The sequence below is a fragment of the Pollicipes pollicipes genome, unplaced genomic scaffold (assembly GCF_011947565.3).
Source record: "Pollicipes pollicipes isolate AB1234 unplaced genomic scaffold, Ppol_2.1 Scaffold_7262;HRSCAF=8765_pilon_pilon_pilon, whole genome shotgun sequence".
NCBI lineage: Eukaryota > Metazoa > Arthropoda > Thecostraca > Pollicipedomorpha > Pollicipedidae > Pollicipes > Pollicipes pollicipes.
The window spans coordinates 10,943,822-10,959,285 of NW_023597055.1; the positions used below are offsets into that span (position 1 = coordinate 10,943,822).

Genomic DNA, 15,464 nt, shown 5'->3' on the forward strand with positions numbered 1-15,464 from the left:
GTGTGGTGTGGTGTGTGTGTGTGTGGGGTGGTGTGTGTGTGTGTGTGTGTGTGTGTGTGTGTGTGTTGTGTGTGCGTGTGCGTGTGCGTGTGCGTGTGCGTGTGCGTGTGCGTGTGCGGTGCGTGTGCGTGTGCGTGTGTGTGTGTGTGTTGCGTGTGCGTGCGTGTGCGTGGGTGTGTGTGTGTGTGTGTGTGTGTGTGTGTGTGTGTTTGTGGTGTGTGTGTGTGTGTGTGTGTGTTGTGTGTGTGTGTGTGTGTGGTGTATGGACGGTGTGATGCCTTGGTGACGGTCTGTGGGTGCACGGGGCTCGACTGCATAAGGCGCTGGAGGTCGCCGCTCTTGCAAACCTTGGTTGGCTGTGTGTCGTGATAGGCATGCTGTAGCTATGCTCATTACCCGGTGCATCGGAGGCTCCGCGACCAGCAGCATATCTCCGAGCCTTTTTAGGCCAGCTCATGTTTTGGAACACCACTGGACGTCTTTGAGCAGAGGTAAACAAATGTTATGTAAGTTGTTAAGTGCATTTGTGAGGAGCCTCACTTCATATAGATAAGACAGCCGTAATAGCCTCATCCCTCGGAGAAAAACCGGCGAGAATTGAAGATATAGATTGTTTTGATATTCCGGCAATATGCCCACATCGGAACAACAACAGAAATCAAAAACCAAACAAAGGGAAACAAATATAAAGGCACCTATGTCTCCATTCTTCTGTTCTTTTCTCGAGCAATGAGGATACTAGTGCTGTCTTATCTATATGAACAAAAGTTCTACGATCATGTTTTGGATTGTCATGAGGTGCAATTTACAGCACTCCACAAATGTGCTATGGCGTGCCAATACTACTCAGCGACTTGGACGGTGTTAGAAAATCTACGAATGCTCTTCGTTTGATAGGAGCAAGGAAACGGCCTTGAACCTGATGGTGTTTCGGCATTATGAGTTCGCGCACTAGGATAACCGACCCTTCAGGAGGTGCAGGTTATAGCGAAGATGTCGACCAATGATCGGCATATACTGTTGAGAATATTCGAATTGCTAGTAGTGTCATTGTCAAGAGTGAACAAAGCTCAAAGTCCTGCTGGTTCACAGCACTGTTGGTTGAGCGCATTGCTGGCTTGAAGTGCCGCTGGTTCAAAGCACCTTGTTCCAAGTACCACACGGTTTTAAAAACATCACCAGATCGCTATATATATATATATATATATATATATATATATATATATATATATATATATATATATCGCTAGATCAGAAGCATTGCTAGAAAAGTCGAGTAGGAATTCTTAGAATAACCCCAATGATTGCTCGCCATATCGCAAGAAACGTGCCTCCCGGTATACTGAATGCGATATCATGCTTTCCTCATCACAAGGACTCATAATGGACTCATAACCTATACCCTTGGTTCGGCCCCACTCCGCCGTTTCAGGAACGTCGGTGTCTTCACGCTCCCCTGCCACATCTACGCAGTCGTTTCTTAGCTACCAGCATCCCTCATGTGCGCGCATCTCATCACCTGGCCATCGTTACAGGGGTGTCGGTGGTCTTCAACCTACCTGTGGCACCTCACCTTCTTCGGCGCGTGCCTGGCGTTCGCGGGGTTACGCCGAGCAACGCAACCTGCCACTCGGTCACCTTGAGGCCGGTTGCTGCCTCACTCCGAGGCGGGGTGAGTCTATCGGAGGCAGCGTCCCACGTGGAACCAGTTCCCATCCGGCGCGACCTGACCCGACGGGGCGCGGGCTGCGCGCGAGCATCTGCTGATCAAGCCCACGCGCTCGGGTGCCAGGCCGTGCCGTCGCAAGGTGCGGTGGATCAGCAGCCCCACAGGAATGCCAATCGCGATGCTGGAGTCTTGATTTGAAGTCGGTACCTTCCGGCTGCGGGACACTCCTGCTGCTGGCGGGGCCACCAATAAACCCGTTATTTCGTCAGCTGCGTTGCATGAAAAAACCTCGCTGTCTGGCTGAGGCGACGGTATTTGACGTTTATTTTTTGGTTCGTTGTCGCTATGCGGACAGATTAAGTGTCATCCCTTACATGGGTCTTATCGGAGCTGGCGCTTTGCAGTGCCTCCAAGTGGACGGTTTTGACGTTAGGTTACCAGAGAGTTGCGGTCTCGTTTCAAACCCGGTGTCACGGTGTTCCCCGTGCTGAATCAAACTGCGCAGAGCACATGCGCACGGGTAGTGCCTGTCCGCAAGAAATGTCCCGAAGTCGCCACGAAGCGTTGCGCGCGGTTGGCTGCTGGGTACGTTACCCGTGTTACGGAGCAGCGCGCTTCCGGGACGCGGCACGACGCGAATGTTTGAAAGCCACTTCTCATTGGCTAAGTCTTTATCACACGCGATACTTGGCCGAGTACGCAGTCCAGTACATTTCGTTCCGCATTCCGCGCGAGTCCGCTTTCCAGTCCGCTCAATGAACCAGGTGTGGCTAGGAAACGAAGCCGAGTGTGTGGAGCGCCATCCCTTCAGGCGGGTGACCTCAGAACGTGATGAGAACGGCAACGCGGAGCACAGCACTCGCGTATCACGCTGCGCGCTTGGGTACCCTTGTCGTTCCTCTTCGGTCTGCATGCCCGCAGGCGGTGTGGCGTGGCGTGACCTCTGAGCCCCGCCGCCGCAGGTGACAAGCCGCGCTGGTACCGCCTCCTCTGCGCCGGAGGTGTGTCACGGTCCGATCCGTGGAGAGAGGTCGACAATCCTGACCATGGCGCCATGCTCTTCTTCAAGAACACGCTGGCCAAGGCTCTCAACAAGCCGACGGTGAAAGGTGCGTGACTCTGGTCTGGTCTGTGCAGCTGACGCTGCGACGAGTGTTGGAGGACCCACTGGTGCGATTAGCTTTGCTTGACAGTCGTCGCCTTCCTTCAGGTTAAGAAACGGTGTGAAAGACACCGATGGGCTTCGTGCACATGCCTTTCTTATCGTCTCGCGTTACCCGCCTGCGCCGGCCTAATCGTCCTGTTAGATCTGCCTTCAGACTACGATCTGTGCAGTCTGTTAATCGCCGTATTGATAGGCTCATGTCGTTAGTCTATATCTTGCCAGCTGAGCGTTTGATGTACGCTGCATGTCTTGTATTTTAAACCACCACTATGAAGACCACCATAATCACCATCATCATCACCACCATCCGCCGTCATCGCCGTCTCAAGCATCACCTCCATCATCACCGAATCCCCAACATTATCACTTTTACCACCGGCGTTTAATCTGCTGCCTAAATTTATCGATCATCACATCACCAGCTTCATCATCGAGAGCACATCATCACCACCTTAATTTCCGTCATCACATCTATCGCTAAGATAGTCATCAAAACAGCCTCGTCTCTGTCTGTGCTGTACTCAGTCGCTGTATGACTCTCCCCGATCTCCGCAGCGCTGGTGATCGTCTCGTTCCTGCTGTACCTGGCCGGCGCCATCTACGGCTGCCTCCACGTGCAGGAGGGCCTGGAGAAGCAGCGGCTGGCCGGCCCCGACTCCTACAGCGTGCAGTACTTCCAGACGTCCGCCAAATACTTCAGCGACTTCCCGTACCGAATACAGGCGAGTCGGAGCCGAGCACGACACACGGTGGACATGCTGCTCGGGACTATGGCGAGGAACTAGAGAGAGGAGTCGGTCTGGGCAAACGCTGCTGAAAGGTCGTATGAAGGTGAAACAATGCGTGTTTTTGGTGCCTTCAGCCGTCGGCATACGATGACTGCATACATGTGGCACGTGCAGCTGATTGCCACCTACAAAAGCAAAGCCTAAAGAAACCAGTGAATAAATTAGTGAACACACGGCATCCAGTTTTAGCTGGGGGAGGGGGCCGAAGGTCTGAAATAAACAGGTTAAATGCATCAAGAAGCTCTTTCCCAGGACGGTGGCAAACGTCACGGCGAGTTGGAGAGAGCAGTTGCAGTTGCAGTTGGAGAGAGCAGTTGTTGCTGAGTTGGAGAGAGCAGTTGTTGCTGAGTTGGAGAGCGCAGTCACTGGCAGTCTTTGACTCTGCTACCACAAGTGCTGTGCTTGTTCCTCTACGCCTGTAACTGCGAGGGTTGTAACGCTCAACGTCCCTAGTAGAGCTGAGGCCAGTGGCATTCTCCAGCGGAGGGTGTCGAACCCGGCTCTCGCAGACCACAACCCAGCGCGTTATCCCCGCAGCAACTCACGCTTTCCCTCGGGCGCAGGTCATCGTGGAAGGCCGGCTCAACTACTCGGACCCGAAGGTGCAGCAGGAGGTGGAGACGCTGCTGCAGAAACTGGAGTCGAGCCGCTTCGTGGCCGACAAGTTCTACACGGACTCGTGGCTGCGTGACTGGACGGGGACGCTGGAGTGGGGTGGCGACGTGCTGGAGGTGGACCTCTCTACATACGAGAAGTGGACGGAAAGCCTCAAGAGGGTGGGTGGCCGAGGCGTGGGTTGGTGACTCATTGGCGCAGAGGCTAAGCAAATGAAGAGCGATTGAGATGAGATGGATGCCCCCATAACAGCTTTTATTCAACTAAACGCGTATTAAACCTGTCCCCTGTGAACAACGCTCACTTCAGTGACTTTTCACACCATATCTGATCAGCGCGCTCCACCCGCAGCCAATTCTGTAGGAAGTGGGTGCAATCATGATAACGGATTAAAGCAGAATGCTGTAGACAGGGGATGCGCATGAATTTTGAATTTAAGCAGAATAGCATCAGGTTATTGGATCGTAATGGGAAATCAATCCGAGGCGATTGTTTGGTAGGTAATAGTTTGCTCTGCCACTAAACCCGTACGCCTACCTGCGGTTTCGAACTGTTACGAATTATTAGTTTAGGAGGTTAGTCAAAAGGATGCCATAGGGAGGGGGGGGGGGGGGGGTAGCACCAGTTGGCGGTTGGGTGCAACCCGCACCATGGGGGTCAGTTTTGCCCCGCCCTGATATCTCAAAAATGTGAGAGCTTCACACACCAAATTCACTTTTGAGATCCATACCTTATGACCTTAAGATTGAGTAAGGTCAAGCAAAGTCAAACTTCAGAGCGACGTCTGAAGTGTCTCAGACCTGTCCATGTAACCCAGGGGGGTATTTTGTGCATAGATACCGCCACTAAGGAAAAGGTCACTGTTCTTCACTTCAAGCAAGTGACATTATTTTGGGGAAAGGTCACGTTGAGCAGAAACCTAAGTGATAGTTTTAATTTTTGAATTAGCACGCACTCGGGTAGGGGCGCCAATTTGACCCTTAAAGTTTTTTCCAGAACAAATTAAATCGAAGATGCAAAGTCGCGCCGAGCTTTGTACACCTATAGGCAATTGGATATTCAATCTTTTGGTAAAGTATGGATGTACCTTGTAAAGTTAACTTACCTACCTTGCAAGGTTGCCTTACAAGGTACAAGGTACCTTCCTTTTCTACTTTGACCTACCGACAGGCCAAAGTCAGGCCAACCTGGTTTTTGTTTCTCGGGCAAAAAAGTTTTTTAACAGGTTTTGGAAAACTGATGAATTTTCTTTATGGAGTAGTTTTTGCAATCCTTTCAATGTATTGATCATAGGGGCGTCAATAGACATCATATATTGACTTCATTAAAGTCAGAGGAAGTCACTGACCTAGAATTACCCTGATTATTTTTATGTTCTTTTAGGATCATACCGCCTAGCATAGCTATTGACTCATATTTAACTAAAAAATTAAAACAATGGCATATGTTTTTGATCACCGTGACTATCTGAAGGTGTAGTAAAATCACTGACCAGAGATGGATACCAGTGACCTTTTGCTTAGAAGAGGTATTTAGTTAAAAGATGGTTGCATGAGAAGATCTGAGGCACTTCGGACACCGATTTGGGGTTCGACATTGTGTGGCCTTATTTGACCTAAAGGTCATGATCTAGGGACCTGAGAAGCTGACACAAGTAAACTCATGTATAGTCCTACCTGCTCTGTGAATTTGGTGTGTCTAACTCTTTTGATTTTGTAGATATCAGGCTGACGTCAAACTGACCCCCACCCGGGCGCATTGCATTCAGCCGGCTGCTCTGGCACGTGTTAAAAAACTGCGAGTAAAATATGTTGGATATGAAGGTAACTATGGCCTCAGCAGGTGATCAGCTAGCAACCTCCTTACATCAAATCGCCGCTGATTGGAGGCACTGCGATTCATAACACATGATTCCCTTCAATGCTTTAGTGCACGCCGATGAGTTGGTCACAGTCACGGAATATGTGTAACTGAAAGGACACGTAAGTCTGGTGATTCACGATTGCTTGAATATTTTGGGATGGTGAGCTACGTCTGCAGTCAACCGTTGCACGAGCAACCCACCGAAAAGAGTTCATGGGGACTGACTGCCTGCGCCGCTACCGCGTCCACTTCCGCTGACGAAAGTAGTCGTTGTCCGAGTCTGTCCCCGTTTGACCCCTTCCCTCCACTAAGGCATCCCCTGGGACCGCCTCTGCCCACCTTTTCCAATCGTGTCACTCACCTGATTCTCCACTACCCACATTCCGCCTACCGACCCGGTGTCCAATCAATATCTCTCCTCCTGCAATCGCCCCTGCTGCCCCCCCCCCCGATTGCCACTCCTGTACCCGCCCCTGCTGACGCTGCCGCTCTCCTTCGTAGGTGATGCTGAGCGGGCCAGGGGGCACGCCCCAGCTGGACGTGGCGTTTGACGAGACGGGCCGGCACATCGTTGCCTCCCGCTTCATCATCCAGATCAAGGATGTCCAAGGCGAGACGGAGAGCAGCCTGATGATGGAGGAGCTCCGGACTATCTGTGACCAGTCTCCGCTCGAAGCCGAAGTCTTCGATCCTCGTTTCATCTTCTTTGATCAGGTGAGGTTTCGGTGGAGCAGGATAAACAATGCTGGCACGAAAGATGCGGCTACGTTTTAAACGGAAATTTTGGGACGTTTGTTCACAAATGACCTGCGAATGTCGACAGTTCCTGGCACTAGCGTGAGTCATCATCTGTTCCCACATGTCCCTGTGCGGCTGTCGTGGTACTTTTGCATAGAGCATGGCTTGTTAGTCAATTTTATGTCCAGTTCTTCCATCCCCTACGTGTCAGTAATGAAGCACCATGCTTCAGCACGCCAGCTGACCACTGCGTTTCTGTATTTGTTCTCAGTACACCTACGTAAGAAGCATCACCATACAGTCCACAGGCATTGCTGCCATCATCATGTGCATCATCTCGCTCATCTTCATCCCCAACCCGATCTGCTCGCTGTGGGTGGCATTCAGCATCCTCAGCATCGAGATCGGCGTCATCGGCTACATGTCGTTGTGGGGCGTGAATCTGGACAGCATCTCCATGATCAATCTCATCATGTGCATTGGCTTCTCGGTGGATTTCTCCGCGCACATCAGTTACGCATACATGTCAGCGCGCGGCAAGTCAGCCGACAAGAGAGTGGAGGAGAGTCTGTACGCCCTGGGACTGCCGATTCTACTAGGGGGCCTCTCCACAATAGCCGGCGTGAGCACGCTCTGTCTAGCGCCTTCCTACATCTTTGAGGTCTTTTTCAAGACCACCTTCCTCGTGATCACGTTCGGCCTGATGCACGGCCTGTTCCTGCTGCCCGTGATGCTCTCACTGTGCGGGCCGGGCAGCACCCTCTGCGGCTTCCGCAAACGGGAGCGTGACTCGGCCGAGAGCGCCAGCTCCGCCGACCCACCGACCTACCTCGGCCCGCCGTCGCTGCTCGCCACCGGCAGCGACAAGTGTCCAAACCCTCCGCTGGCCGTCGCGGTCACGCCGACCGCGGCCGACCCGGCCGCCGTCCCGCCGCCGTCGCCTCCGGCCTGCGGCGTGACCCAGGCCGAGCTGCTGGCGCGGACCCTCGGTCTGGGCGGCTCCGGTGACGACACGAGCAGCGCCGGCAGCGCGTGCATCCCGCGCGCTCGTCTGGCGCGCCGCGCGCGCTCGCCACACGAGCCGGGCGCGCTCGGTGTGTACAGCAACGAGGGCTACAGCAGTGACAGTGAAGCAGTGAGCAGCGAGTCTGGGGTCGAGCAGACCGCTAGTGGTACGTCCACCGCCGAGCTGGCGGACAGTGACAGCACCAGGACGGGCGCCTAGTGAGCGCCAGTCCTTGGCTCCGGACACGGACGGAACGCCAAGGCTGAGCTCCGGACACGGACGGAACGCCGAGGCTGGGCTCCGGACACGGATGGAACGTCGAGGCTGGGCTCCGGACACGGACGGAACGCCGAGGCTGGGCTCCGGACACGGACGGAACGCCGAGGCTGGGCTCCGGACACGGACGGAACGCCGAGGCTGGGCTCCGGACACGGACGGAACGCCAAGGCTGGGCTCCGGACACGGACGGAACGCCGACCCAGCACTTTGGACGGGTCTCGACTTTGGCCGTGAGCAAAGCGCGGTGTGCAACTTTGGACGCCCGGGCGGGGGCTGGACTCCGGACGGGTCTCTGCTGGATTCCGGTCGGGCTTGGCTGGAGTCCGGACGGGTCTTGGTGGGACTCCGGTCGGGTCTTGACAGGACTCCGAACGGGCCTTAGCTGGACTCCGGACGGGCCTCGGAAGCCCCCCCCCCCCCGGCTCAGACCCGCGCCGTCCAGCTGCTGGCGAACGGCCGAGTCCGGCTCCCTGGACTCCTGTCCGGAATCAGCAATGGACTGGGTCTGGCTCCGGCTCGCAGGCTAAGCCCAACAGGAGACACGGATTGAGCTCCGGAGAAATTCCGACGCGGCATGGGTGACGCGGGAGTGACGATATACCAGGTCGGCTGAGGCTTCTGCGAAGGGCCGTCGTCCGAGGCTTGTCCACTCCCACGCCGCCTGCGCGGAAGAACGGGGAGCGTTCACCCGAGGCTGCATCCCCCGTCGACATGTCCAGCTACGGCCATGCCGTGTGCGTTCATCGCCATCGTTTCATCATCTACTGGCATCAGTGTGTGATGCTCGTGTTGCTGCCTTATCCCGTTGAACACCAAAGACATTCGGCAGCGACGTGGTGCTCTCCCGCGGGACCACACTTCAGTTGTGAGCGAATTCGTAGTGGAAAGATGGACCTTGCGTACTGTCTCCGGTAGTCGGTGGCATGAGGTCAATGCAAACATAAGTTCAGTGAAGTGAGCATGGTGAGCAGCACGATCATGCCGGCTCCGACAGCCATTGCGGCCTGGTCTTCCAGTGTTAGCATTCCGTCGTTTTGATGCCGCCATGCGTATACTAGTCTTTTTAAATTAAAGCGACTGATGTGTGAGCATGGGCTGCATATTTCAAAACCATCGCATTCATTTTGTTTAGCTTGTACGCCACTGCAACTTGCACGAACTTATGCGCAAGCTTGTTTTCTTGGAGTTGATGGCTCAAGAGATAGTTCGTAATGTCGTGATAATCAGCGTTCGGTTAGGGCTCAGCAGCGAGTCTGAATTGCCTTGTAGCTGTTGTTGTAGCTGTCTTGTGGAGTGTCTGTCTGTGTCTGTGGAGTGTCTGTGTCTGTGTCTGTGGTGTCTGTCTGTGTCTGTGGTCTGTGTGTCTGTGGAGTGTCCAGTGTCTGTGTGTCTGTCTGTCTGTGTCTGTGTGTCTGTCTGTCTGTGTCTGCGTGTCTGTCTGTCTGTGTGTCTGTGGAGTGTCCAGTGTCTTCCAGTGTCTGTGGAGTGTCTGTCTGTTGTAGCTGTCTTGTGTAGCTGTCCTGTGGACTCCCGCGAGTCTTGCTTGTTGTAGCTGCTTGCACCTGTTGAGTTTTGGGTATTCTGTCACGGTTGCGTGAGCTTGTAGAATGCTGTTCGTTTTACATGAAGGCTGCGCACTGCCAAACTCCTCACCGTGGCAGCTGCTGAGAATGTGCAATGGCGGGATGTAGCCAGCGCCGAGGAGCCATGGGTAGCTGGCCAAGGCCGACAGAACAGAACCAGCTACCTGCCAACGCGTATGCCATGCTGAGGCCACGATTCCGCATGCACGAAGCGTCTCCACGACGAAAGGGATGCGAGGAGCCCGAATGAAGGGCTCAGGGTTGCGTGAACGACACGTGGATGCGTTATCGGGTGGCAACAGGGTGGCAACAGGGTGCTGGTGACTTTTTAGGATTTCCGGCGGCTGATGTGATGTTCGCGTGTTCGGAGCTGTCGGGTCCTAGGGCCCAGGTCCGGGCCCTCACCAGTCCCAGAGGAGGTCGGCTTGTCCTGATGTCGCGGTGCTTTCATTCATGTCGTTTCTGAAGAACATTTAAGCTTTGTATTTTACCTCATAGTTAGTCCGTTTCGTTCAGAAGAGCACTAGCGAAATGGAACGACGCGTGTGCCTTGTGCGTTGTAGTAAACCGTTAATACACCTTTCATATACGAGTTTCTGACCCTGATATCGTCTAAGCTCCACAACGCGTACGCGTGGCATGAGCTTGTCGTAATCAAGTAATTGCCCAGCTGAACTAGGCAGCCACCCGCCGGGAAGTCTAGCAGTGGCACATCTCACAATCGTGCAGTGTTAGCCGGCGACAATGCTTTTAAATGTTAAAACACATATGCATCCAGCAGGATGGGAGTAGTCGGCTGCAATTGCTCAAGGCGCGATAATCACTCTCACTCCCATTAGCGTATTCTTGTGGAACACCATGAGGATATCTTTCCCAAATCCGGCAAAGGTCAATGCATTGGTAGCATGCACAACTCGCCGCTGTAAGAAGTAGTTTAAAGGCACTAACACTGGCTTTTGGCGTTGGCGCGTTCCCTGTGGGGGGGGGGGGGGGGCGGTGCCATTGTTCGCCGGGATACGGCGAAAAGATTTTACTCCCTTCTGCATAGGGAAATAGTAAGTCTTTGATGACATTCCGATAAGGGCGAATCGTAATCTGATTGCGCTGCCAATGGCCCCCATACGTGCTTTGTCAGGAAGGGCTAGAATGTCGACATTGTAAAGGAAGAGTTTTGGATCCGCTGCGTCATAGTCCGGCGCTCCCACCCCCCACCCCCTTCCCCCTTTCTCATGAGTGCCCGTTTAAGTTAGAAGCAGCCTTGATGTTGAATAAGCCACTTATCTGATCATCATATATCACATCATTATAACTATACTTATCCATCAAAACGTATGCTGCATGATTTTGTTTTGAGTTTACCAAGAGTGATAAGTTACAGTGTGCTGAAATGGCGCTGGTGACTTTTGACCCGTTGGCTACTCCGTTGGTTCGCAAGTGCTTTAGTAGCGTATTTAGAGCTGCACTTGTTTATCTGTGTTTGAGACGTTTATTGGACACTTAAAGGGGGACCCAACATGAGCCAAATGGATATGGCCAGTGAAAAGAAACTGGAAAACATCTGAATACACATGGATTTTGACATATTTTAGGGCAGTTGGCACTTAAATGGAATAAAGCCTGTGCGGATTGGCTCTATTAGTGCATTAAAAGGCTTGACTTTCATGACAGTTCATCAAGAAAAGGTATTTGCAAATGCAACGTTGGTGTGATAGTTCAGAAATAACATCATTTGTAAATTGCCTCGCTTTGAGCCTGTTCAGGCCAGGCCATTCCAGTCGGGGAAATCTAAAAAGCTTGAAATGACTTACGCTTCCAATGTTTTTGACCAGTACGCTTCGAAAACTGCAACAATTGCAACAATTGAAAGCGGATGCCAATTGCAGTGGACACGGGTTGGGGCCTGTGTGGTCGTTCATCGCTCCGTGCCTCTTGGAACCCGCGGCAGCAAATGGCATCCGGTGCTATTTGCATGATTTATGGCACTGTCCAGTGCCAAGAGGATTACCGCGTGGCAAGGGCCGGGCAGGCTAAGGCCGACCAGTGGCTCGTGGACGTGTCAGACGACCTGCCATCTGCCCGCACCGTGCAGTCGGTTTCACGCCTTATTGGCTCCCATGGCCGGTCTGACTCATGGCTGAGTCCTTAAAAACAATAAAAAGGGGGATTCACGGCCTTCCTACATCGGACCACACTTTCGTCAGCGTGGTTGCCTGTCCCGTCCTCGTGGAATGGAGATGGCTTTGTGGTGCTGCGGCGGGGTGTTATCCATATTTCCGAGAGATCTCCGGGGACAGGTCCGGTGAGGCATCAGGTTGTTGGGTACGCTCGATCAACATTATCGGCTCAGCCCCCCCCCCCAAAGTGACACCCCTGTGACTTTGAAACTCACACCTCTGGCTCTCAGCCTGACGGAGGGGATGCCCCAGACCGTCGCATAACAGACACAGGCCATTAGCACGGTTGCACATCACGCACAAACCTTATGCGGAAGCCAATCGGCGGAGACGACCACGACCGCTGAGCGTCCGGTCTGAGGCTGAAGTGACAGCGCCGCGGAAGAGGTGCCCGCAAAAGACACCGCCAACCAGGCTCTTTACCATCTTAGATTACCAACCTCAGCTATGAGCTTACACCAGGCAAACTCCGGATGAGGCTGCAGGTCACTGACCTTGCTCCGATCGAGGTCACCGGATGCGACGGCGCCGTTCACAGGTGATGCCTGTCAACCACCACCCGCCTTCGGAATGCAGGGCTGAGCAGCTATATGGACATCGGATGTTCTGAGAGAGCGGAAGCCTGAAGGAGGCGTGACATTGATAGCGCACTGAACAAAATGTGGAACACGCTGACCAATGATTGCCACAGGATACTGAAAAGTTGAACATTAAAGTCGTCAGGACTTGAGTCGTATATCGACAAGATCAGAATGCCTGCGTTAGGTCAAATGTACTTCAATTCGTTATCTGCACCCAAGGCGGTATCCGTTGTTATTAAGACCCCAGTAATGTGACTGCAAGAAAGATTTTTGGATGGCAAGACGAGCATTGAACAACGATACTTGGGTACTTTTCAAAATACACATGTTAACTTGCCTGAGCCCGTTGATGCATAAATGGAAGAGCTAAAGTTGTGCGAAACATTGCGTAATACAGGAGGGTAGTTTCCTGTTCAGTTGGGGCTTCAGCTCCCCCCCCCTCCTCATCCCACTTTGAGAAGTGACGTATTTTGCAGGTAAGTTTAACAAATTCGGTAGCTCTCACCCTAACTTGCAATGCTTTACCTTTGGCACAAGTACTTCTGCAATAAGAATCCTGACTTCGTGGAGCGCACATAACAATCGTGTATTTCTCCTGACACTCGCATCCAGAATAAATGAAGACAGCAGCGCGTTTACACACTCAACAGAACATCCATCAGTGGACAACGACCAACCGACGCTGCAGCACCCTGCGTACTATCTAAGCTGGAGGCTAGACTGATTCGCATTCAATTACGAGCGCACATCCTCCCACGCTGGTACCATTAAACACCACTTCTGCACATATTTCACGGCGTAATAACATTTTCACCGCCGCCATTGGTCAGGAGCCAGTGAGGGCTTAAAACGGAAGTCCCATATCAGGGGATGGTGAAATTCGCACGGCAGAGGACACGACACCGTTAGTTGTAAATCAAGCCGCCCTCGTAGTCATAGTAACCATGTGCCTGATAACCCGACTCATAGTCAAGATACCCTCCGTACTCAGGAACGTAGTAATCCTCACAGAGCCCGACTGGCGAGCAATACTGGCCATATGGCAGGCAGTTATGATCTTCCTCGCACTGCACGCACACGTAATTCATGCAGAGGCCAGTGTAACACATGCCGTGGCGGTGACAGGCACCGCCCAGCGACACTAGCGGCACACAGCGGCGGCCCGGATAACTACAGAAGAAGTCGCCCACGCAGTCCGAGTCTCTCTTGCAGTCGACGCAGCGGTGGTTGACGCACACGGTGCTGGCGCAGACCAGGCCCAGCACGCACGGCGTGCCCCGGGGATTGGAGCGCAGCGCACGTGGCAAGATTGGTCTCTGAAACACGTGGCAAGCCGCGCTCTCAGGAAGCGGTGGGTATCTGCGACACCTCGCCAGGCCTGGGCTGACAGTGGCGAACTAGGAATAAGGCGGACAAATGGCGTGTAACAAGCCAGTGAATGGCGCGAAAAAAGCCATTGGATGTTGCGCAACAAGTCAGTGAATGGCGCGCTCTAAGCCTTTAAATGAAGTATTTAAAACGATAGGTACGAATTTTGAGACAATTGTCTTTACAATCGCAGTTAGGTGTACCTAAGATATAGATGATATAGAAAGTAACAGGGGCGTAGTGCGCACAGTAGGTTGGAATGGGTTGGACAGTGAGAAATGTGGAATCTTGACCCGAAAATACGCCTACAAAACGGTTCCACGGACCGTCTCCGGAGTTGATCAGCTTTCTTCTCAAAGTCTGGGTAACGGACTGGAATCCAAGTTATTGCTAGGATCTGAAGCGCTTCCCGAAACTGGATGAGAAAATACAACCCTGGTGAGTAGAAAGGTGTGCTAATTTTGTAGCCAAAAAGATGCAACAATCCATTGAGCGTGGGTGAAGTTCATGACCTATGACACTTAAACGGGCTGTTTACCATTTGTATGGGGTTTGAACTGAGATAACCATTTTCAAGGCCATTCATTCCCCGCAGCTCACAGTCATCCACTTTGAAGACTTCAAATCTTCTCGTTTCGTTCCTCAGTTTCGAAGGTATGCAGAGATGCATAGCGTCATAGAGACGCCACATGAGTCCTGCTTTAAAGGAAATGCTTCAAGTTTGAAAATGCTGAAGAAGGCATCGGGAATGAAGACCGCTCTAAACAACACAAGTTCTCCGTGGAGTAAATATGTTCCCTCATTCGTCATGGTTTGATTTCGTCCTCGTATCTTGCAGAGCATTGACTGAGAGCCAATGGGTGGCCGTTATGTCTAGAATTTGTGCCCACAAACTTCAGATATAAACGACTTAATGATATCTTTCTTGGCATTAATTGCCGCACGGATAGTGAAATAGCAGGATACAAATTACGCCATTACGGCGTCATTCATGCCTGGGTGGCCTGGAAATAGCCTCTCCGTATTATTCTGTACATCTTCGCGGGCATGTACATCAGAAACTGGAAGGGTTTAGGCGTTCAGGGGTGTGAGCTGCACCAAATGATCTTCAAGATGGCTACTTCAGTTCAAAACACCATACTAATGTGGAGCACTCCCTTTAATGGCTGCATTGTGTTCAAGAAAAACACCACCATTGATTCATTCATGTTTGGGGTATGTCGGCACGAATCGCCGCATCTACAGGCAGAATTTGGCTTTTAAGCAGCTGAACATAATAAAGGCAAGATCCATGATGAACTGCGTTCTCTGGTACATCATGCAGGCGATCTTTCGAGTTATTACGGACATGAGACTGGGAATCGAATAACTCAAAAATAGTGCCGTAGCCGAGAATGCAAATGCAAGTAAAAATTTAAAATTGCGAACACATGTGCAAGAAAAGCGCGAGAATGGCCAAAGCTCACGCCCATAGCGATCAAATCGTGAATATACGCGCATAGACCACCAACGCCATCTTTTGGCGCGTAGAAGTACCACAATTGAGTGAGCCCATTCGCTACCGTGGCAATTTGTACACGGCCAGATTGCCAGCGATTCTGACGTCAGATAAGCGTTTCATGACATGATCAAACG

At 52.4% G+C, this 15,464-nt stretch overlaps 2 protein-coding genes across 2 annotated transcripts in view; one reads left to right on the plus strand and one right to left on the minus strand.

The window, feature by feature from the left end:
• The window catches only part of LOC119113432 (patched domain-containing protein 3), a 10,260-nt gene extending 2,197 nt beyond the window's left edge, over window positions 1-8,063 (plus strand). The window contains exons 2-8 of the mRNA XM_037237745.1: window positions 1,793-1,808; window positions 2,632-2,778; window positions 3,390-3,556; window positions 4,186-4,398; window positions 6,602-6,814; window positions 7,110-7,733; window positions 7,920-8,063. Of these exons, the coding sequence (XP_037093640.1) occupies window positions 1,793-1,808; window positions 2,632-2,778; window positions 3,390-3,556; window positions 4,186-4,398; window positions 6,602-6,814; window positions 7,110-7,733; window positions 7,920-8,063 (1,524 nt within the window). The remainder of the gene's footprint in view (window positions 1-1,792; window positions 1,809-2,631; window positions 2,779-3,389; window positions 3,557-4,185; window positions 4,399-6,601; window positions 6,815-7,109; window positions 7,734-7,919) is intronic.
• Window positions 8,064-12,106: 4,043 nt separating this feature from the next.
• The window catches only part of LOC119113433 (U1 small nuclear ribonucleoprotein 70 kDa-like), a 137,091-nt gene continuing 133,733 nt past the window's right edge, over window positions 12,107-15,464 (minus strand). Inside the window, exons 5-6 of the mRNA XM_037237746.1 lie at window positions 13,636-13,777; window positions 12,107-12,111 (exon numbers count right to left, since the gene is read on the minus strand). Coding sequence (XP_037093641.1) covers window positions 12,107-12,111; window positions 13,636-13,777 — 147 coding nt within the window. The remainder of the gene's footprint in view (window positions 12,112-13,635; window positions 13,778-15,464) is intronic.